At 37.0% G+C, this 24,025-nt stretch overlaps 1 protein-coding gene across 1 annotated transcript in view; it reads left to right on the top strand.

Moving 5' to 3' along the window:
• LOC115218646 (multidrug resistance protein 2-like) overlaps positions 1–15,833 on the top strand; it is a 98,739-nt gene extending 82,906 nt beyond the window's left edge. Inside the window, exons 26-28 of the mRNA XM_036503341.1 lie at positions 3,428–3,634; positions 12,445–12,591; positions 15,494–15,833. Of these exons, the coding sequence (XP_036359234.1) occupies positions 3,428–3,634; positions 12,445–12,591; positions 15,494–15,688 (549 nt within the window). The 3' untranslated portion in view covers positions 15,689–15,833. The remainder of the gene's footprint in view (positions 1–3,427; positions 3,635–12,444; positions 12,592–15,493) is intronic.
• Positions 15,834–24,025: the final 8,192 nt, after the last annotated feature.

The following is a 24,025-nucleotide window of genomic DNA, read 5'->3' on the forward strand; positions in this document are numbered from 1 at the left end:
AAAGCAATATTTTGCCCCAGTAATTTTATCAGTTGATCAGTAATGACTGCAAATGAATTTCAAGCATTAATATATCTTGTATACAAATCTAAAAGATTAGACACGTTTAACCATCTTTATAACTAGTTGAAATAAAACAAACACAAAATACTCCTGCCTTTGTTGACAAGGAAGGAATTACAACCGTGTTTCGTGGTCTGCTACCACAACAGCTCCTTTATAGGATCCAGTTAGCTCAAGACATCATCAGGAGGAACCACGTCCGGTTTCGGCCCCTACTCCTCTACCGTTTTGACGTGGCGGCCCACCCCACTTTTCGGAGTTGGGTGCATGTCTTCTTTCTTCTGTTCCCTGGCCTCTTCGATGTATCGTCAGATAGTGTCAGCCGGTGACTGACTGACTTGTCAAATTTTCCCTTTAAATACCTGCCGCCAGACTCCAGCAGGCAGCCCCCAGCAAGTTGTCACGTGACACTGTCTCACCACCTTAACTGACTAGTGAAGGCGCGTAGTCTTAGCTCGCGCATTCTCTAACCGACTATCACCTATCAGTCAGCGAAGCTGATTCAGTGTCAGCTTGTCTCACCTAGTGATGTTATTTCCCGCCGGCATGTTATGACTTTCAAGCCATTTTTGGTCTTCCCGCAAAAAAAAAAAAAAAAGAAAAAAGATTTGAAAAATGTTTTCAGAGGGTGAAAGGTGGCAACCCCGATTAGTACGTCACATGTATATTTATATATACTTCCTATTATATGGGTTGCATATTTCAGTGCGAGTTTTCAATGTAAAAATCTAGGAAATAAATAACTTAGGTTGATGTGATATTGATTTGGAATTCATTTTTTCTAATTTAATTTTCTGAAATTTCTTGCAGTTTTAATGGATTATATTTAATATTTAAAATATAAAACTATAATGTTCAGAACTGTTGAGGTTGATTTGATGTTTTTATACAAATAAAGAGTGGGTGATATCGATTCTAGTGGTCCCCATTTCTGGAGAGGAAGCAATTGAATATTGTTTTGTAGTGGATTTAGGATGAAAAACGAAACTAGTAAAGGCTGTTATATTGGAAGGGTTTGGGGGAAATAGTATGTACGGGCGTTCAATAAGTAATGCCCCTGACCCACTTGTATTTGTTTGATCTAGCTGAAATTTTGAGTGTGCAATTATTTGTCTCTCTATAGAGTAGGTGGCAAATTACAGCTCTGAACTAATTGGGGTTTCTGATTTACAGGTGTTTGAACTGAGTCAAGTGTGAAATGGAGTCTGTTGAGTGTCGAGCAGTGATCTGGTTTTTGTATTTGAAAGGATGCACACCACGGGAGACTTTTGATGAAATGAAAGTAATTTATGGTAATGATGCCCCATCATATGACCTTGTAAAACGCTGGCATCGTGAATTCAAACATGGTCGGAACTCGGTGGAAACAGCTCCCAGATCTGGTCGCCCCACTTCTGCAATTGATGAGGCATCTGTCCGTCAAGCTGAGGCTGCCATTTTGGAAGATCGACGAATAACTATTCGCCAAATAGCCCACGAGGTCAAGATTAGTACCGGGTCTGTGGAAACTATCATTCATGACCATTTGCATATGCAAAAGGTGTCTGCCAGATGGATTCCCAGGTTGCTCACACCTTTCCAGAAGCAAGAACGCGTCGAGTGCTCGAGGATGAATTTGGAGATGTGCCAAGAAGATGAGTCAAAATTTTTCAAAAGACTGATTACACAGGATGAAACCTGGGTCCATCACTATGATCCAGAGACCAAAGCCCAGTCAATGCAGTGGAAGCATCGTGACTCACCTTCTCCAAAGAAGGCAAGGGTGCAGCCCTCCGCTGGCAAGGTCATGCTCACAGTCTTCTGGGACCAGGACGGAGTATTGATAACAGATTTCCTGGCAAAGGGTACCACAATTACAGGAGCCTATTATGCTTCACTTTTGAGGAAATTAAGAGAAACTATCGAAATCAAGAGGTGGGGTAAGATCAGCAAAGACATCCTCCTCCTGCAGGGCAACGCTCCGGTTCACAACTCGCTTGTCGCTAGATCAGAAGCACAGGCGTGCGGCTATGAACTCCCCCCCACCCCCTACTCTCCTCACCTTGCACCCTCTGATTTTCACCTCTTCCCAACCATGAAGTTGTTTTTGAAAGGAAAGCGTTTCCCAGATGACGCAGCCTTGATTTCTGAAGTCACGTCGTGGTTGGAGGACCAAGCTGGGTCTTCTAAAAAAAACGGTCTCCAGAGCTGTATCAAACAATGGGAGAAATGCGTAACTCTGGGTGGTTCCTATGTAGAGAAAGACTAATAACTGTGCAAAGTTTCGTTGCTCTACTGCTATGGGAAGTGGGTCAGGGGTATTACTTATTGAACGCCCCTCGTAACTATTAAAGAGGAGTAGGATCTGGTGTAGCAAAGATAAGAGAAGTTAGAAAAGATACAACACACCCGTATGGTCGTGGTAGTCATGTATGTGTAAGTTAATATTTGTCAACCAGTTAGATGCCGAATTTCTGTTGAGAGTGAAGATGCTATCTAGGATATTTGTGTACGTGACAACAGATCATCCCAGATAGGTAGCAATCTAATGAGTCTCATTTAAGCATAGTAAAAGGTCAGTGACTGATTAGTATTGCTAAAGCTTTTGGCCTCAGAGGAGCCCATTTTGTGGGATTCGGTTTTGGTTATATTGCATGGGATGACAATATGAATGATCACCAAATATTATGAAAACATAGTATTTGTAAAAGTTTTTAGTTCAGAATAGTAACTTTTATATTACTGATCTATTCTTTGAAATATTGAAGATTATGACAAAAGTGAAGAGTTTTGAATAAAATATCTACCCTATATTTTGAATAAAATATCTAGCCAGAGAATAAAATTCTCTGCCCTAGCTTTCCATTTTGTGATCAAAATAATCTAGCATGTTTTAAACCGATGAAAGTTCTCCTTTATGTACCTAACACATAAATCTTTATATGCTGTCTAATATCCAGTATTATTGGCTTCAGGTTACAACATAAGATTTCAACCTAAAAGCATAAGAAATAAATTACTTTGATGTAAATGTTTTGTGATATACAATTGAGTTAAGGTGGTGAGCTGGCAGAAACGTTAGCATGCCAGGCGAAATGCTTAGCGGTATTTCGTCTGTCTTTACGTTATAAGTTCAAATTCCGCTGAGGTCGACTTTGCCTTTCATCCTTTCGGGGTCAATAAATTAAGTACCAGTTGTGTACTGGGGTAGATCTAATCGGCTGCACCCCTCCCCCAAAATTTCAGGCCTTGTCCCTAAAGTAGAAAAGGATATACAGTTGAGTTAATTTTGATGGTTTTTTCAGAGATTTCATGAAATCATAATGGATTATATTGAATTTCCCAAACAGTTTATTCCAACACATTCTTTTAACCTATATTTCAGCTTCTAGACGGCAAAGATCTAAACGATTTAAATACTTCATGGCTTCGTCAACAGCTTGCTATTGTCTCTCAAGAACCAGTTCTATTTTCCTGTTCAATCCAAGAAAATATTGCTTATGGAGACTTGTCCCGAATGGTGACATTCGATGAAATTGTCAATGCTGCTCAACAAGCAAATATTCATTCTTTTATAGATTCTCTACCTGAGGTGAGTGTTTATATTTATTCATTGGGTATATGTTTATTTGTAGTAGGAATAATGATAATAATAATAATAATAATTTAAAAGTTTTGCAACAAGGGCAGCTTGGGGTAGGGGATTAAGTCGATTACATCTATCCCAGTGTGTAACTGGTACTTATTTAATCGACCCCAAAAAGATGAAAGGAAAAATTGACCTTGGTGGAATTTGAACTCAGAATGTAGCGGCAGACGAAATACCGCTAAGCATTTCACCCGGTGAACTAACGATTGTACCAGCTCGTCGTCTTCATATAATAATAATAATAATAATAATAATAATAATAATAATAATAATAATAATAATAATAATAATAATAATTATTATTATTATTTCAAATTTTTCCACACGGGCACCAATTTTTGGGGAGGAGATGAGTTGATTACATCGACTCCAGTGTTCAACTGGTACTTATTTTACCTCGAAAGGATGAAAGGCAAAGTTGACCTTGGTGGAATTTGAACTTAGAATGTAGCGACGGGTGAAATACCACTAAGCATTTCGTCCAGCATGCTAACGATTCTTCCAGCTCGCCATAATAATAATAATAATAATAATAATAATAAATAATAATAATAATATGAACAATTGGCTGGAACAAGACCCTCTGCATGGCAAATATGTGTCCCGTAGTAAAATGCTGATGTTGACCAGAAGCACATTCATCAATAGCTATGGAGCTTAAGGCTAAAGGCAAAGAGTGAAGGCTTTATCTTAGCTGCTCAAGACCAAAACTTATTGACCCGTAACTACCAAGCCAATGTGATGGAAATGGAGTAGACCCTAAGTGCTGATACAACAAAGATGAGATTGAAAGAGTGGACCCCCTAATTTCTGAGTGTAAAGTTTTAGCACCTTTCGAGTATAAATCAAGGCATGATAGAGTTGGCCAATATCTAGACTGGTTAAAAAGTTGGCATTATGAAATCAAAACTGCTGACAAATGGGTCAAACACCACTCTGTAACTGAAGGAGAAAATGTAACAATTCTTTGGGATTTTCCAGTACATACAAAACGGATCATCAAAGCTAATAAACCAGAGATTGTTGTGAAAGACCCAAACAATAAAAACTCTTTATTGATTGACATGAGCATACTTTGTGATCATAATATCTCGGATAAAGAAAAGCGGTGGGCTGGCAGAAACGTTAGCATACAGGGCGAAATACTTAGCAGTATTTCGTCTGTCTTTACGTTCTGAGTTCAAATTCTGCCGAGGTCAACTTTGCCTTTCATCCTTTCGGGGTTGATACATTGAGTACCAGTTGCATGCTGGGGTAAATCTAATCGACTGGTCCCCTCCCCCAAAATTTTTGGCCTTGTGCCTAGAGTAGAAAACAATATCTCGGGAAAAGAATTTAATAAGTTCAGAAAATATAAAGATTTGCTGACTGAAAAAAAAATGTGGCATCTCAAGACGGTTACAACACCAATGATTGTAGGAGCACTTGGAATGATAAAGAAAGGAACTGAAAATTATTTGAAGATGATCCCTGGCTTACCATCCATGCCAAAAGTGCAAAAGATCGTTTTAAGTGGTACGTCACATGTATTGAGAAGAGTATTGTCACTGTGAATTTTCTTTCCTTTCTGTTTTCTTTTTTTCATTTTTTCCAATTTTTTAAATTTTTTCTGTTTTCCTTCCTTTCTTTTTTTTCTTCCCCTTTTTTCTGCCACATTACTTTGTAAATGAACAATTTGGTGTGTTTATTTTAATGGCTTACCAATGTATACAGTAAGTTTCTTTGCCCTAGGTGTCAGGAAGACACTTGGCAAAAAAATGGAAACAAAAAGAGGATGATGATAATAATAATAATAATAATAATAATAATAATAATAATATTCAGTATCCTATGTTCCTTGCTCTTGGTGACTCCTGGTTCATGTTCATAGCATTTCCGTGCTCTGTTCAAGCCGTACTTTTCACATAACCTCCAGTGGACGAACTTAATTACGTTATCATGCCTCCTTTTGTGGTGATGTTGGGTCAGCTTGCTATACTCACTTACAATATATGAGATTGTTTTGTTTCTGCTGCCACACATCCTACAAAGGGGTGATTCGCTACTTTTGTCTATTTGGAAAGAAACCCTGTGAGACCTCTGACAGCAGACTGCTGTCCACTCTCACAGAATCTACCAGAACAAACAAGACCAAGCGTTCTGAGAAGTATAACAACAACAATAATAATAATCAACCACCTTCTCTTCAAGATGATTTAAAGCTGCTTGCAAAGACAAAGCCTGAAATGATGAGATTCGTTGAAACTGTACAGATGTGCACCAAGGATATAGGACATAAGGTATCTTGAAGTGTGCGGTGCTCGCTTTGAAACGGGGGAGAAGAACAGATTGTAAGAGACACAGAATTGCCAAACGGAGAGAGAATGGGAGACCCGGATGATGATGGGTACAAGTACCTTGGGATCCTGGAGCTTGCACAGAGAAATGAAAGACAAGGTCATCACTGCATATTTGAAGCACCTCAAAATTCTCTTGAAATCAAAATTAAACGCAAGGAACCTTGTGACTGCCATCAGCATATGGGGCTGTTGCTGTAGTTCGCTATTGTGCACCCATCTTGAAATGGACACGAGCGGAGATTAACCAACTTGATCCCACTACCTGAAAGACGATGACAATGCATGGTACCCTCCACCCTAAGGCGAACGCACACAGGCTCTAAATGAAGAGGAATAAAGGTGGACGTGGGCTGATTAGCGTACTGGAGTGCATCACCTGTGTGAAGAAACATGGTAGAAAATTTGGTAAACAGCAAACAAGACCTGCTATAGTATGCTGTTAATGCAGAAGGATATACCAAAAATGGACTTGAAAGTGTTAATCAATTCCGATCACGAATAACCAGCGAGAGAGAAGAAACTCTACTCCACTTGGAATTACATGGTCAGTTCCATCGAGAAAATAGCAAGTTAAAAGACCAGGAAGCATCATGGAGGTGGCTCAGCAAGTGTGACCTAAAAAAAGAAGACTGAAAGCTTAATCATCGCTGCTCAGAATCAGGCATTGACTACCAACTCAGTGGAAAGGGATATATACCACACAAGTGCTACGAACCTCTTCAGAATATGTTGGAAGATGGTCGAAAGCATGACTCACATTGTTAGTGCTTGTGAAAGTCTTGCGCAAAAAGAGTACAAGCGCAGACATGACAAGGTAGCACAAAATCTTCACTGGTTACTATGCAGGAAGTATGGACACGAGGTAACGAGTGCTTGGTACGAACATACACCAGAAAAGGTAATGGAAAAAAAGGGGAAGGCAAAAATCCTGTGGGACTTTGATTTCCAGACAAGGTTTTAAAGCACCGAAAGCCGGACATAGTAACCTTTAGGAGGGATAAACAAAAGTGCCGAATAATCGACGTGGCAATCCCAGGAGATCAAGATATTACCATGAAAAAAAAATTGATAGATATGGAGACCTGAAAATTGAGATTGCCACGATGTTGCAGCTACGCGAGTCAAACATAAAGATTGTCCCTATTGTCATCGGAGCATTGCGTTCAATACCACCCAACCTAAAGAAACATCTGGAAATTCTAGAAATACCCTACAGTCTAGGTATATTGCAAAAATCGGCAAGACTTGGAACTGCACTTGTATTGTGAAAAGTACTGTCTGTCTGAGGTCCTTGTTGTGACTTGACAGACAGTACAGACCCCCAGTAGGCACAATATCATCAATCAACAACATCACGCTATTAGGTAATGTGCGATATCTTAAACAACAACAACAACACAATATAATGACTAGCAGGACAGCCCGGCGTTGCCCGGGATTAAGTAAAATTATTAAGCTAATCAAGCGGTTTGTTTCAAACCAAACTAAGTAACACTGATGTCAAATTTGAGCGAAATCCGTTGAAATTGGTAAACGTTTGGTTGAAAATGGGTTGCAGGCAATTTGATTGGGAAATCCCATAAGGAACCTGTTTATTGATTTTCCCACTCATCGAGTGTAATTTTTTTGAGAACTTAAAGCATTCAAAGATCCCATGAGTCCTAAGTAACGCCGGCATCAAGTTTGAACAAAATACATCAAAATTGGTAAAAGTTATGGTTAAAAATGGGGTGTAGCCAATTTTAGTGAGAAATTTTATTAGGAATCGGTTTATTGATTTTCATCCTGATTGAATGGAAAAACACCATAAGGAATCAATTTATTGATTTTTCACCCCAAACAGGACTTAACCGAACACAACATTACTGATTCAAAAAATCTATATTTATACTTTAAAGTTGGTTTTCACACCCAACCCAGTTCTGCAGAATCAGTGTCGCGACGGGAACGCATGTGTTGGGAGGTTGACCGGCAGAGGTAATCAGGTTCACATGTTGGCCTTTTCGAAACCACTATCCCTACCTTCTAACCCTATTTGGCCCCTGGGTTGGGAGCCTTTCCAGCAAGGAAAATAGAACACCCAAAAGGGCTCCCGATCCTCTGTGTCAGAAGAGGTTATGTTCGGATTACAACTAAACCTTAACCTAAGCCTAAGTTAACCTAGCGAAAGGAGGCTCGGGAATAATAATAATAATAATAATAATAATAATAATAATAATGATAATAGTGGTTTCATATTTTGGCACAAGGCCAGCAATTTTAAGGAACGGGCTAAGTCAGACTGCTTTCAAGTCTCTTGCTTGCATTTTATGGAGGTTGTTTTTTCCCTTTATTTTCTTCTTGTCTTTGCTGAAAAGCAAAGTTAGCCTCAGTGGTATTTGAACTCAGAACATAAAGACGGACAAACTGCTGCTAAGCATTTTGTCTGGCATTCTAACGGTTCTGCCAGCTCTCCACCTAAATAATAATAATAATAATAATAATAATAATAATAATAATAATAGCCACTGAAACAAAAAAAAGTGATATCACTGAGCTAAATGACTTAATATACGCAGCAGCCACTGCAGCCACAAAAGAAGCTGGATACTCACCCAAACCCGCCCAAACAGGAGTACCACCACCCAAACAAACCCTGTGGATAAATAACATCCAAAACAAAATAAAAAAATTTAGGAAAGACCTGTCGATTCTTAATGAAATCAGCAAACAATCAACGCTACTGAGCAACAAAAAGAAAACAAAAATACTCCGCAAATATAACATCACAGAGAAAAATTTGCCTGAGATAAAAGAAAAGCTGAAGCAAGATATCCTTGCCAAAGCACAAAGGATCCGCCGGTACGAGAAACGCCAACGCTTCTTTGAACAAAACAAAAAGTTCAACTCCAACCCCAAAAAGTTCTACCAAGAACTTGGCAAAAATAAAATAGAAATCACTGCAGCACCAACGGCAGAAGAATTGGAAGAATTCTGGAGAGAAATATGGTCGGCGAACGAACAACCAAAAAAAAGGAGTATCAAAATAACAAACTCGGCATCTGAACAACTTTGGACCCCCATAACAACTGAAGAGGTCACCCAGGCACTGCAAAGACTAAGCAACTGGAAGGCACCTGGGCATGACAAGATCCCCAACTTCTGGTTGAAATATCTAACAGGAATGCACAAAAAGCTGGCTGAAAACTTTAACAACATACTAGCAGAGCCAGAGACAATGCCTGAATGGCTCACGAAGGGGAAAACCATCTTAATTCCCAAATCAAATGAAACAGCAAAACCAGAAAACTACAGACCAATAACCTGCCTCCCTACTATGTTCAAGGCATTTACTGCAGTGATATCGCAAAGGCTGAACAAGCACCTGGACGAAAACAAACTGTTCCCAGAAGAGCAGAAAGGATGCCGCAAAGGCTCATATGGCTGTAAAGATCAACTAATGATTAATAAAGCCATAACTGAAGACAGCCACAGAAAGAAGAAAGGCCTCAGTATGGCCTGGATTGACTACAAAAAGGCGTTTGATAGCATCCCCCACACATGGATCCTCGAAACACTAGCCATTAACAAAGTAGCACCAACGATCATAAAATTCATAGAGCACTCTATGAATAAATGGCAAACAGTCCTACACCTCCAAACAAAAGAGGGACTCATGAAAACCAAAGACATCCCCATTAGAAGAGGAATATTCCAGGGAGACACGCTCTCTCCACTCCTTTTCTGCTTGGCACTGTCACCTCTATCTGATATACTAAATAGAACTGGATGCGGATATAAATGTTACGGCAAAACGATCAGCCACCTTTTATATATGGATGACCTAAAACTATACGCTGCAAATGACAAACAGCTGGAAACACTATTAAAGACAGTTCATGGATTTACCAAAGAAATAGATATGAAATTTGGATTAGAAAAATGCGCCAAAGTAACCATGAAAAGAGGAAAACTAGTTAAGAGTAACAACATCACACTAGATAAAACCAATGAAATAAAAGAATTAGACCAAAGCCAAACTTACAAATACTTAGGAATCCATGAACTAGATAAGACACAACACACACAAATGAAAGAGAAAATAAAAAAAAGAATATTATAGACGAGTTAGATCAATACTAAAAACAGAGCTCAATGCTAAAAACTAGATAATAGGTATCAACACTTTAGCTGTCCCAGTTATAAGTTACAGCTACAATATCCTTAACTGGACACGAAATGAACTGACCAAAATAGATAGGAAAACAAGAAAAATAATGACAGGATCTAGGATGCATCACCCAAAATCTGACATAGAAAGACTATATATACAACGTATAGAAGGTGGTAGAGGCCTTATACAGCTGGAAAACTACTATAAAATAACCACCATAGGACTGCAAAAATATCTACTTCAGAAGGAAGGAAAACTGATCCAGATAGCGGCAAAACACGAGCAAAACAAAAAACTGTTCTCAGTATTTAAGGAAGCTGACAAATACAAACAAGAAATCATACCACCTAATAAACATGAAGAAGAAGAAGAAGAAGAAGAAGAAGAAGAAGAAGAAGAAGAAGAAGAAGAAGAAGAAGAAGAAGAAGAAGATGAAGAAACAACAAAAGCTATAAAACAAATGAAATCCAAACTAAAAATAGAACAGCAACGAACCATGATAAAACGATGGCAAGAAAAGCCCCTTCATGGTAAATACTGGACTAAACTAAACGCAAAAGAAATAGACAAAGAAAAATTCCAGCAATGGTTGAGAAGCTCAGGACTCAAAGCAGAGACAGAGGGATTTTTAATTGCAGCACAAGACCAAAGCCTCCCCACCAGAAATTACCAAAAACATGTAAGGAAAAGAAATATTACAAGTAACTGCAGAATATGTGGAGATGGACAAGAAACAATAAATCATATTATCTCTAGCTGCCCAGTCCTGGCTAAGAAGGAATATATTCACAGACATGACAGAGTTGGAACCTACATACATTGGAAGCTATGCCAACATTATGGAATAACAACAGAAAAAGGATGGTATAGGCACACACCAGAAAAGGTCACAGAAAACGAGAAAGCAACCATACTCTGGGATATGCCGATACACACAGATAGAGAAATTAAGGCCAACAGACCAGATATAGTTGTCAGAGATCATGAAGAAAAAAAATGCTTTCTAATTGATGTATCAATACCGGCAGATGACAACGTGTCTCTAAAAGAAATGGAGAAACTCTCAAAATACAAAGACCTGGAAATAGAGGTAACTAGAATGTGGAATCTGAAAACAGAAACAATTCCTATCATAGTAGGTGCATTAGGCATGATAAAAAAATATTCAGACAAATACATAACAAAAACACCAGGACTTACAAACACATATAACATACAGAAAATTGCACTACTAGGCACTGCAGACATCCTACGCAGAACACTTTCCATACAATAACCATCAGAGCATCACAACAAATCACAGCACATACCCAAGGCACACAGAGCTGCGCTCGGTAGTGAAGTGAAAGCACGCTATAAAAATAAAACTACTGAACAATAATAATAATAATAATAATAATAATCCCTTTCTTCCTTGGCCACAAAAGCAAACATGTGCAATACAAAACATGTCATTCACAAAGGGCTACAATCTCACACACACACTTATCACAAGTGTGTGATAAAAGTAGAATTGAGAAAAACACAATATAATTTATTTAAATGATTTTAAAATCGGGACTTCACGACTTAGCCTTTCATCTCAATTCCTGAGACTGAGTTCTCTAAATTTGTCTACAGTTATCTTGAAGTGTAGTTGTACCACAAAGACTCCCTTATCTCAGGTGCGTATCGACTTGAATTCTTGCTTTTATAAACAATCTTTCATTTTGTTGTCCTATATACTCTTTCCCCATTCCCTCCTTAATCAGTAAAATATTCTTTTTATTAACATTCTGCTCTTTCAACTTTTGTTTATGGTACTCGCTGTTGGTTCAGACAACTGTGAGGCTTAGGCCCTCTAAAGAATGGGTACCTTTTTCAGACTGCTTTCAAGTCTCTTGCTTGCATTTTATGGAGGTTGTCTTTTTCCCCTTTCTTTATTTTCTTCTTGTCTTCGACAACCTACCACCCTTCTCCGTCACTGCAAGGCAATCGGATTATGAGGTATGTTGCTAGGTGAGAGTAATTTGGAGAAAAACCTGCATATAATCGAAAACAGATGCAGGTTAAGTAATAAATACACATGAGCAAGTATATAATGAAATGGATCCACGAAGAGTCCTTACAACAGTTTTAGCTCTAAGTGTAACAAAATTTAGATATGTTTTAAAGCACTACGTAACTGATAATGCAAAAGTCAATGTTGATAAAATAAGCTTTTACACATTGTTATTGTTATATTTTAATTTACAATTACAAATTTCTACTTTCATCTTTAGGGTTATGCAACTAAAGCTGGAGGGAAAGGGTCGCAGCTAAGCGGTGGACAGAAACAGCGAATTGCTATTGCTCGAGCATTAGTAAGAAATCCTAAAATACTGCTTCTGGATGAGGCAACATCAGCTCTTGATACTGAAAGCGAAAAGGTATTAATATATGTTATTCTTTCTCTTTACTTCCTCCTCTCTCCCGCTTATTTATTGGTACATATCTAGTCATGCCATATGTACTGGGTGTAGTACATATATTTACCCAAAAATGTAATGTATTCATGAGAAAGTGGCTAGGCCTACTTCAGATATTGAACAGTTCAGCTCTTTATCGTAAAAGAGGCTCGTTGCAGTGACCACTGGTGTCAATAGTCGAAATTTATAAACTAGGGAAGGTACGAACGGTGATGATGCTGCGAAAGTTGAAGGACATGGTGTAATCCACCAGATGTAATCAGGTGTAATCCACCAGATGTAAAAACAGCCAGAAAGTGGAAAACAGAAGCAGAGACTGATGACATTCTGTCTTCCCTAACACACCGTGATATGGTGGGTGTAACGCAAATTCATCGGAAGGGACTTGGTTTTGGCACAGATTGGTCCAGACCGTTTGCAAGTATGTTGCGGCGCGAACGCAGATATGTTGTAAGCAACAGCGTCAAAACAAAGGAAGCAGAGAGAAGAGAGCTTTGCTTGATCCAACGCTCTCAACAAGGACAGATGATGAGATGGAAAGAACATGTTGTTGAGAGAAAAATAAGTTGGAATGAGATATGGAGGTGGACTACATCTCGGCTAAGTTTTCTGACTCGTTCATCCTATGTCTTGCCATCTCCTGTACATCTAGTAAGATGGAATGTCTCAGAGAATGATATATGAAAATGCGGAAAGGTCAGAACACTGAAACATATTCTTTCTGTTCACTAGCATTGAATAAATATACATGGAGACACAACCTGGTCCTTAAGGTTATCTTCGATGCTATAAAGAACCAAATTGATTCCAACAACAGTGGAGAAGAAAAAACCGGTGAAAGTACCAACTAGAGATTTCATTGTACGCTCAGGACAGCAGATCCGTTTCAAGAAGAAACATCCTGTGAGCGATGAAAAGTGGAACGAATATTGGGAGGTGACTGCAGATTTACCAGGGTGTCAGCAACACTTTCTCATCTAAGTTACGAAAACACCGGAAATTTTAATGCGGTGTGAAAGAAAGCGATGAATCTAGCCGAGTTAACGGTTCCCCATGAAGATAACATGGATGCCACTCGGGCTCGAGAGATTGACTGTTATGTAAACCTCCTCGAGGAATGTGAAGACGCAAGCTGGAAAGCAGAGCATTTTCTAACTGAAGTTGGATATAGAGGATTTGTTGGACACATTCTCAGGCGACTGTTGTTATCGTTATGCCTAACTCAACGTAAAGTAAATACCACCATGGCCGATATCCAAACTACATTGTAAAAGGCTAGCCACTGGATTTGGTTAAAAAGAGATGATGAGCGATGGCTAGAAGAATATTGAGCTTTATTTGATAACCAGTTGATCTCGCAAGCGGGACCTCATATCAGTGATGGGCGGTGCGCAATGATACTGTCGAGAGGTAGGCCCTGAAACGGCGTGCATTTTCTCCAGATGACCCCATACACTTGCTGGCTTCCGGTATGCGGAGCTTTCGACTGGTAGCACTTGCATGTGCAAGTTGTTTGCAAAACATCAATTCAAAAACTTTCTCATTACTTTTACCATAGCCTTTAATATTTTCTCAACTGTTTAAATAATGGGTAAATGCACCTGATAGTGCCTGGAATCTGGTGTCTGTACGTTGGATAGCTTTATTTGTTATTTTAAAATATGCGAATGGTCGCAACACATATTTTCATGACCTTGTATGGTTGTCAAGTAAGAATTGATATTATTACAGTACGAATCAGCTAATTCACTTACTGCTTTCTCCATCATTGAAATGGATGGAGTATTTAGTATAATGTTTTATGAGTTCAGAACAGGTAGTAATGCGATAAAAGCAACACAAAATGGTCATATTATGTATGGGAAGGGTTGTTTAAACGAATGAGTTAGTCGATGATTTGAAAGGTTAAGGAAGAGTGATGTGAGCTTAAATGAAATTATGATTGCACTATATCAATGTTAAGTGCTTTGGAATCAATATTTTCCATATATACTACAAATGAATTATATCATTGGTTAATACAGCCCATCATTGCTTTTTCATTCGATATTTACATTGTTTAAGCGTCGAACAAAATATCTTTCGGCATTGTTCTGGCAATAATATTCTGAATATAAATCTACTGAGACCGACTTTGCTTTTCATGCTTGTGGGATCAATTAAAAAATATCAAGTCAAATACTTGGTTTTATATAATCGACTGATTTTATTCAAAGAGACCAGTTGGTCTTATCCTTTGTTCCTGGGTTAGAGGTAGGTGCCCCATTTGGGACGTCAGTCTGCGACTCTTGTGCTCCCTCTCACATCCTGGAAGCTGCAGTAAATGGGAGGGTCACTACTTCTGTAGCCGAACAGAACAAAACTCTGAAGTATCGGGACCTGACAGTGAACTATCTCTTCCAGCCTGTGGTGTTTAAGACGTTTGGAGGGACTGGGTCACTAACCGCGAAATTTCTGTCATCTTTGACAGCTCGCCTCACCGAGGTGCAAGGTGATGCCTGAGGGCGCTTAGTTTTTCCAACGCCTTAGTCTCACCATCACCCGTGATAATGCTGCCAGCGTGCTGGCTTGCTTCAGTAGGTTCCGTTGAACCTTGTTGTGTGCGACCAATAGAAGCACTTGGTGCTGTATTGTTGCTTTTTTCTCTCTTTCTTCCCCACAAATGGTTTCAATACAGTTTTAGTAGAAAGATTTGGAAGAATTAGAAGAAAGTTCTCTGGTGATTTTCTTTCATGTAAATAGATGTTTATGTTAATTTTATACCTACATATGTATTTGTTTCTACAATCAATTATTTGTAAATTAAATTTATTTCGTCTATTGTTTTAAAATATTTATTTATTTTATTTATAATTCTTTGCAGGTTGTTCAAGAAGCTCTCAATAAAGCAAGAAAAGGTCGCACGTGCCTAGTTGTTGCACACAGGCTCTCAACGATTAAGGATTCTGACAAAATTGCTGTAATAGTTGAAGGTAAAGTGCATGAAATTGGAACACATACTGAATTAGAGCAAAACAAAGGTGTTTACTATAATCTACTCACCAATCAAAATCTTTAATCAATATCTAATTTCACTAAATGTTGTGTCTTGAAAAACCTGAAACATCACATTGTAAATATTACGTACAAGGGAGGCAGTTTTAGTGTTCAAAAAGATTGTTTAATCGATGTTTGAATAACAAATAAAGAGTCACTCGTGCATAGATGCATATCGTTGCTATTATGCAAAAGTGTCGTAAGTCGAAAATGTTTTTTTCTTCAGAAAACGACAAAATAGTTTCACCATTCCACAGCAAAACCGTTGTACTTTGACAATATTTGATATCTTGGCATCTGAAGCAGCTGGAAATACGATAGTTTAACAAAAAGAATAGGCTATGGCAAGCAAAAATAGTTTGACAAAAAGAATAGGCTATGGCAAGCAAAAACGCATTTGGCCAAATTTTAGACATACGACAGATTAACATGATAGCATGGCTCTCTCACACACTCTCTCTGTTTCTATCTCTCCCCCTCTCTCTCTACATATATATATATGTAAATTTTATAATTTCTAAATCTCTGTAATGGAGATACACAGCAGCAGTACTGACTATTAATATTTATTGCCAAACTAAGGTGGCAGTCCAGAGAAGTAAGACGAATGCTGCTGTTGAAATTCACACACACACACACAAGTACATGTGTACATTTATGCATATGCATACATATATATAAATACACACACACACACACACCACACACACACACACAACACACACACACACACACACATATATATATATATATACATACATTATTTACATTTGACGGATATTTGTCCATATTTTGTTTGTTGTTTACACAACGTTTCGGCTGATATAACCTCCGGCCTTCATCAGATGTATTGGGGAAATTTCGAACCTAGGTTCTCATTCCTAAGGTATTTTTCGATCTTCTTCTTCTTCTTCTTCTTCTTCTTCTTCTTCTTCTTCTTCTTCTTCTTCTTCTTCTTCTTCTTCTTCTTCTTAATATTATTATATTGTTATTATTATTATTATTATTCAGGTCACTGCCTGGAATCGAACTCGGAATCTTGGGGTTAGTAGACCGCGCTCTTAACCCCAATGTTCCGAGTTCGATTCCAGGCAGTGACCTGAATAATAATGATGATGATGATAATAATAATAATATCAAAAAATATCTTAGGAATGAGAACCCAGGTTCGAAATTTTCCCAAGACACCTGATGCAGGCTGGAGGATGTATCAGCCAAACGCATTAACAACAAAGATGAAAACAAATACCCGTCAAATGTAAATAATGCACATAATTCCTCATCTCTTAAATATACAACAGTACTATATATATATATATCAAAATAATGTTAGAGATAGAAACACCCACAACTTCATCAACTCCGAACAGTATTAACTCAACTAAGCCATAAAATATTAAATATTATACTTACTATTTCTATTCATAATCCCAAAATTTTCCATATTACGGACTACACATGCTTCATGATGGTACGTATGGTATTGTTAAGGCATAAAGTCTTATTCAAAAACTCATTATGTTTACGCACTCCAATCGTCACATCTACTTTCCCCACATTTATAAATATAACTACTTCTTATATATCACTATGTTTGTCAAAGTATAAATAAATAAATTCATGAACCTTATAAATTTAAGGAAAAAACGGATATGATGTACGACTAAAAAATACGAATAAAAAATGTGAATAAATCCGGATAAAAACTACGAATAAAAATACGAAAAAATGGTTTAAAAGTATTAAAAATAAAAAGGAATATAAGTTTATACAAATAGATATTGACAATTATTATGCATCGATAAACGAGGTAGTACTTAGTAAGGCTTTAGTGTATGCTAAGAACAAAATAGGAATGACTATGGAGGAAATTAAGGTAGTCCAAGAGGCATGAAAATCTCTAATAAAATACAATAAATTATGGGCTAGAAAAGATACCAGGGAGTACTTCGATGTATCCATGGGAACGCCGGACTCATTACAGGTGACTGATCTAGTAGGGATCTATTTACTTTCAGAATTAAATCTAGAAAAATCAAAAGAAGAAAGCGGTTTATATAGAGACGATTTGTTATTAATAACTAAAAACTGTATAAAAAAGACTCTTGAAAATTATAAAAAGAAATTATATAGTTTTTTTTTCAAGCGATAAGGATTAGGAACTACGATTTATAAAGATCATTATAATGTTAACTTTTTAGATGCCAATTTGAATATTTCAACAGGGATAACACAACCTTTCCACAAAATGAAAGGAAATTTGAAATATATAAACGCATACAGTAACCCCACCTCCATTAAGAAAACACTGATAGCTAATATAGGAACTACGAGAACTTCCTAAAGCATTCAACCTACTATAATGAAGCTTTAAAAAAGGCAGGATACAAGGACGAAATTATATTCTACAATAATAATACAAATAGTAACAATTACACAAAAGATAATGCTAAATATTAAAGTAAACACAGACATGACATATATAGGATCTATATCGAATAAAATTAAACAAAGGATAGCGCAGCACTTGTACTCATTTAAAAATAAGACATTAATGAACTCGACAGGCTTAAGTAAATATATTTGGAGCCTAAATTCTAAAAAGATTAAATATAAACTAAAGTGGGAGATAATAAAGAAAACTAATTCATATAGAATAGGGAATCAGTTCTGTCTGCTGTGTACTCACGAATTCATGGAGATTTCATGGTCTAAAACAACATTGCTTAATGCTCAGGATGAAAGAAAAATTAAATGCAAACATCAGCTGAAGTGCTTAATTAATAAGTTTGGATTCTTAAGTAAATAAACAACAATTAATTTTAATAAATTAAAACTGAGTTATATCCTTTGAATCAAAGTTACTATTATATATCATTGAAAGAAGGAATAAGGGAGGAAGCAGAGCAGATTCTAAAAATTATAGGCCTATCTCTCTGACCTCACACATTAGCAAAATCATGGATCGAATAGTCCGCAAGAAACTAATCATGCTCCTTGAAGAAAATGAATTCCTGACTGACACTCAGCATGGATTTCGACCATGTAGAAGCTGTCTAACACAGCTCCTGCAACACTATAACTGGATGTTAAAACTAAATGGCTCAAGTGTGGATGTGATATATCTCGACTTTGCAAAAGCCTTTGATAAAGTCGACCATGATATGATCTGTCACAAACTGCGTGATCTCGGCATAGGCGGAAAACGTGGAGAGTGGCTGCACAACTTGAAAGATAGAAGGCAGGCAGTAGTGGCCAATGGAACCACCTCCAAGGAAACACAAGTAACAAGTGGTGTTCCACAGGGCACTGTCTTGGGGCCACTGTTGTTCATAGTGGCCCTTTCAGACATGCCCTCAGTTGCTATGATGGCCACCCTTGCTAGCTATGCAGATGATGCAAAAGTCTCAGACAATACAAAACCCTGGAAATATTGTACATCTGCAACGGGAGTTGGATACAATATACAGGTAGGCTGAGGACAACAACATGCAGTTTAATGCAGGGAACTTCGAACCCCTGCGTTACCGGCAAACAAAGCTGAACGACATGCAGACTGGATATACTGGCCCGGGAAGAATTGCAATTCCTGAGTCAAAATCAATGCGTGACCTGGGCAATGACATGAGCAATGATGCATCTTTCCAAGTGCATATTGCCAATTTGGTAATAAAATGCATACCGCTAACTGAATGTATCCTCCGAACTTTCAGAACAAGAGAGAAGGAGACACTGATGGTCCTTTGGAAGACATTCGTCCTCAGCCGCTTGGACTGCTACTCCTAACTATGGTCACCACACAATATAAAGTTAACAGCAGAACTCGAAGCAATCCAACGAAGCTACACTAAGAAGATCGTCTCAATGCAACATATCAGCTACTGGGAAAGACTGAAAGTATTAAACTCTTCTCCCTGGAGCGATTTGCACTGATATACATCTGGAAAATCCTGGAGGGCCTTGTCCTGAATTTTGGCATTGAAAGTTACCCCAACAGTAGAACGGGGCACCACTGCATGGTGCCAAAGATCCCAACATCACCATCAAAATACAAGACCAGATACTGCAACAGCTTGGGTTTCAGAGGACCACAGCTCTTCAATATCCTTCCTAAATGCCTGAGAGACCTGCATGGTGTGGATGTGGGTTTTTTAAAACTAATCTGGATGTCTTCTTGTCAGGGGTTCCAGATGAACCTACCTCTCGGCAGGAAACACAGATGCGGGTAGCGGCGTCGAACTCCCTTGTTGACCAAGTGCACCTTTCAGAGATGGTTTCATATACTAGTGTAGCACATTCAGCGGTGGTGCCCCAGCATGGCTGCAGCTTTCGGGCTGAAACATTTTTAAGGATTTAAGGATTTATACATATACAGATGTTTATACATATCAATATCTACACATACAACTCTTACCCGTATGTATATGCGCCTATGCGCACCCACATATACGTGCATCTGCATGTATTATCGCCCCTGTATACACAGGTATATGTACCTTGCATACATACGTACATTCACATATACACATATACACACACATATGCATACACTCACTCACACATATCTGCATGCACTTACTCGTACATATACACGCACAGATGGATGAATGCACATACAGCCGAATATAATTAGATGGTTGTGATATTCATGTATGAGTGAGGAATTAGATAGGCATTTTAAGTTAGAATGTAGATTTATACCCACACAAGCCCGCATTCATACATACATGCACACACAGAGAATACATACATACACATAACCTAAGAGTATAATAAGAATTACTTAGAAAAAGGAAAGGTGGTAATCAGTAAAACTATTTAACGTTAATGAAAAAAAATTTGGATATATGCTTACAAGAGAAAACTCTTTCATCTCTCGAATTTAAGACAGAACCGTTCATCTTTCATAATTTTATAAGACTCTTCAAGGCATAAAAGACACGTTCTATTTCTAATCCTATAAGAGGGGGCAGAAGAAACAATATTCCAAGAAATTGAGAAATTTATGTTGTCTCTTTTAAGTTGTCATACCTTTTTGGATACAACTACATAACCAACTCATTAGAGTTGTTTATGTAGTTATGTGGGTTATATAGTTGTGTGAAGAAATAAGAGATTTTTTGTGAAAAGACTTTGTTTCGTGTTATTATTGCTAATGTTTTTCTCGTAATGACTGCGAGTGACATTACAATTGTTTATCTTATTAGAAATATAGGTATTGGTAGAAATCTGGTTAATAAAAGTCTTGTTATTTGGTCCTTAGTTGTTAAATTTTTTTCCCTTTTTTATGGTGGAGTTATCTTTACAAATAAATTCATAGAGTTAAGTTGTGTGCCAGGGCGTTCCAATTCATGATGGTGTTTAGAAATTGTGGTGTGTTTATTGGAGAAATATTTGTTAAATTTGTTGTATTTAATTTGATATTTATAACCAGCATTTCTAAGAGCAAGACTGTAATAATCTTTATGCTTATTAAAAATTTCTTCATTCGAAGATAATGTTTTAATTCTATTTTATTTTATTAAACCTTGTTTGATATCCTTAAAAAAATTCCTCACACTGATGAAAATGCAATGCATAAATTTAATTATAATTACAATGGTTATAATATTTTCTTACATATTTGCATTGTTCTTTGAAACGCGCGTATGCATTGAATTTTATTTTGTATTAAATCTAATTTTGATTCAACATCTTTATAACGTTAATGAAAAAAAAATTGGATATATGCTTACAAGAGAAAACTCTTTCATCTTTCGAATTTAAGACAGAACCGTTCATCTTTCATAATTTTATAAGACTCTTCAAGGCATAAAAGACACGTTCTATTTCTAATCCTATAAGAGGGGGCAGAAGAAACAATATTCCAAATTCCTATATGCACACATATATATATATAATTGGATCTAGTTTCAGCTCATGACCTGTGGCCATGCTGGGGCTCTGCTATATGGTGTTGCTACATAATTTTATTTCACGAATGTTTTTTAAGAATTGATATTTGGTGCATGAGGGAGTTTGATGTCGCTGCCCTCATCAGCACTTCCTGCCGCAAAATTGGCTCATCTGGGACTCTTGACAGTAAGAGATCCAGCTTTATTTTGAGGTCATCTACGTTCACCTATGTCCACGAAATATATATATATATTTCGTTTTTCGATTTGCTTTGCAAGATTCTTTATGTGAGTTCGTGTGTTGAAGCATATTCTGTTGTGTCTGAGGAGAGACATTCTCTTTTGGTACCTTATAATTTAACACACTCACCAGTGATATATATGAATATGAGTATACTTATATATGTATATATATGAATATGACTATACGTTTACATGTATATATATGTATGTATATATATATATATGAATATGACCATACATATATATGTATATGTATATACATGAATATGACTATACATATATATTTATTTCTTGAAATCATTAATTGAAAGCTATTATTAGACGAAAAGTGAAACCTAAATTTACATATTGTGTTTTCCGTATGTTTTGCTTTTGACTTAGGATATTATTGATTATTGTAGAGAGGTTCAACTTTCATTACTCCTAATTTAACAGCGTTTCCGTAGTTGTAGGCAAGCATATACTTTTTCCTTTTTTTATATTTCCCTATCCAATTCGATTTCCTTTCAGGAATTTGCATAACTTCTCTTCTCGCTCTTTCTCTTATTCTCAGTTCTCTACACGGCACTGTCCTTTCCTCGTTTCTTTATTTCTCTCTCTATTGGTTCATTTTAAATATTTAGACACTCTCTCTTCCTTTTCTCTTTCTCTCTTTCTCCATCTCTTTACTTCGCTCCATCACACCATCTTTCTTCATCACACCGTCTTTTCTTCGTTTCTCTCTTTCTCTCAGCATTCCTTCTTTTTAAAGATGTAGACACTCTTTCTCTCTTTCGCTATCTCTTTACTTCACTCTATCACACAATCTTTCTTCTCTCAAACCCTTAGTCTCTCTTAAAGATATAGACACAATTTCTCTCTTTCTCTATCTCTTTACTTCACTCTATCACACCATCTTTCTTCTCTCAAACCCTTAGTCTCTCTTAAAGATATAGACACAATTTCTCTCTTTCTCTATCTCTTTACTTCACTCTATCACACCATCTTTCTTCTCCCAAAGAGTTAAAGTTATCGACATTAACAAACAAGGGAAAAGAAGCGGGAGAACTAACACAAAGAACACAGTTTGCAAAAAAAGTGTCGGATTGAAAGGTGTACGCAAATTGAAATGTGTATTTACTCTTATCCATCGCCTTGGCTTATAAGTTACCAACGATGTGGTTTTCAGAGTATTCCATGTTGCATTAAATTTTTACTCCCGTGAAATTGTACCCCTATATTTCACAAATAAAATAATTTTTTTTACTGTAAAATTTTTGCTTTCTAGATATGAAATTGTGGCCATGTAAATTTTAAAATGTAATTTTCTCTGTCTATGGGGAAAATGGAAAAATAAGAGTGAATATTTATTTCATGAGTGCTGTGTATAAAGTCTATAAAATTGTGCATAAAGTATATAAAATGTATTAAGTAATCATCGTATTCCAATTTCTTTCACTTTTCAATGAATAGTAAATGAGTAACTATCTTTTGATACAGACAAAACACAGGCTGTGCTTTCAGGTTTTGTGGATAAAGTTTTCAGGAGTTACCCAGTAAGTTTACTATTAATTCCGTGAAATATTTACGGGTCCCGCTAGTATATATATATAGTGTATAAAAGGAGTATTAATCCAGGCTATGTCCCACGAAGCACATCTGCATATTCCAATAATCAAAATTGTATATGTAGATGTATTATTTTAAATGTGGTATACACACTAGTTGACAATTCTGGTTAATCTCATTTGTAGGGCGTGTATATATCAAAACAAAGACTGGAAAGTTTGGTATATTTTTAATTCCGTGTTACACGTGTTTCGTTACAGCATGGGAAAAACGTTATGAATTTAACATTAATAATATTGGTTTCAGATTTTAGCACAAAACCAACATAGTCGGGAAAGGGGTTAAGTCGATTATATCAACCACAGTACTCAACCGGTATTTATTTTATCGACCTCGAAAGGATGAAAGACAAAGTCAGCTTTGGTGGAATTAGAACTCAGAACAACAAAGGTGTAGCCGAGAGCTGGCCAGGATGGTATGTTGCCTCGTGCAGGTCTTGGGGTCCAGCCAGTGTGCCGTCATCTCCAGGTAGGACCTGATCCAGAGAGTAATGTTTTTATTTTTTTCCTATTAGAAATTTTGAATTTCTAAATATGTCGACTTTGTCATAATTTTATCTAATATTAAATTGACGGCTTTTGTTGTATGAAAAATTAATTTGTTGGTGATATAAA

Source organism: Octopus sinensis, linkage group LG1, assembly GCF_006345805.1.
Source record: "Octopus sinensis linkage group LG1, ASM634580v1, whole genome shotgun sequence".
In the NCBI taxonomy this organism is placed as follows: domain Eukaryota; kingdom Metazoa; phylum Mollusca; class Cephalopoda; order Octopoda; family Octopodidae; genus Octopus; species Octopus sinensis.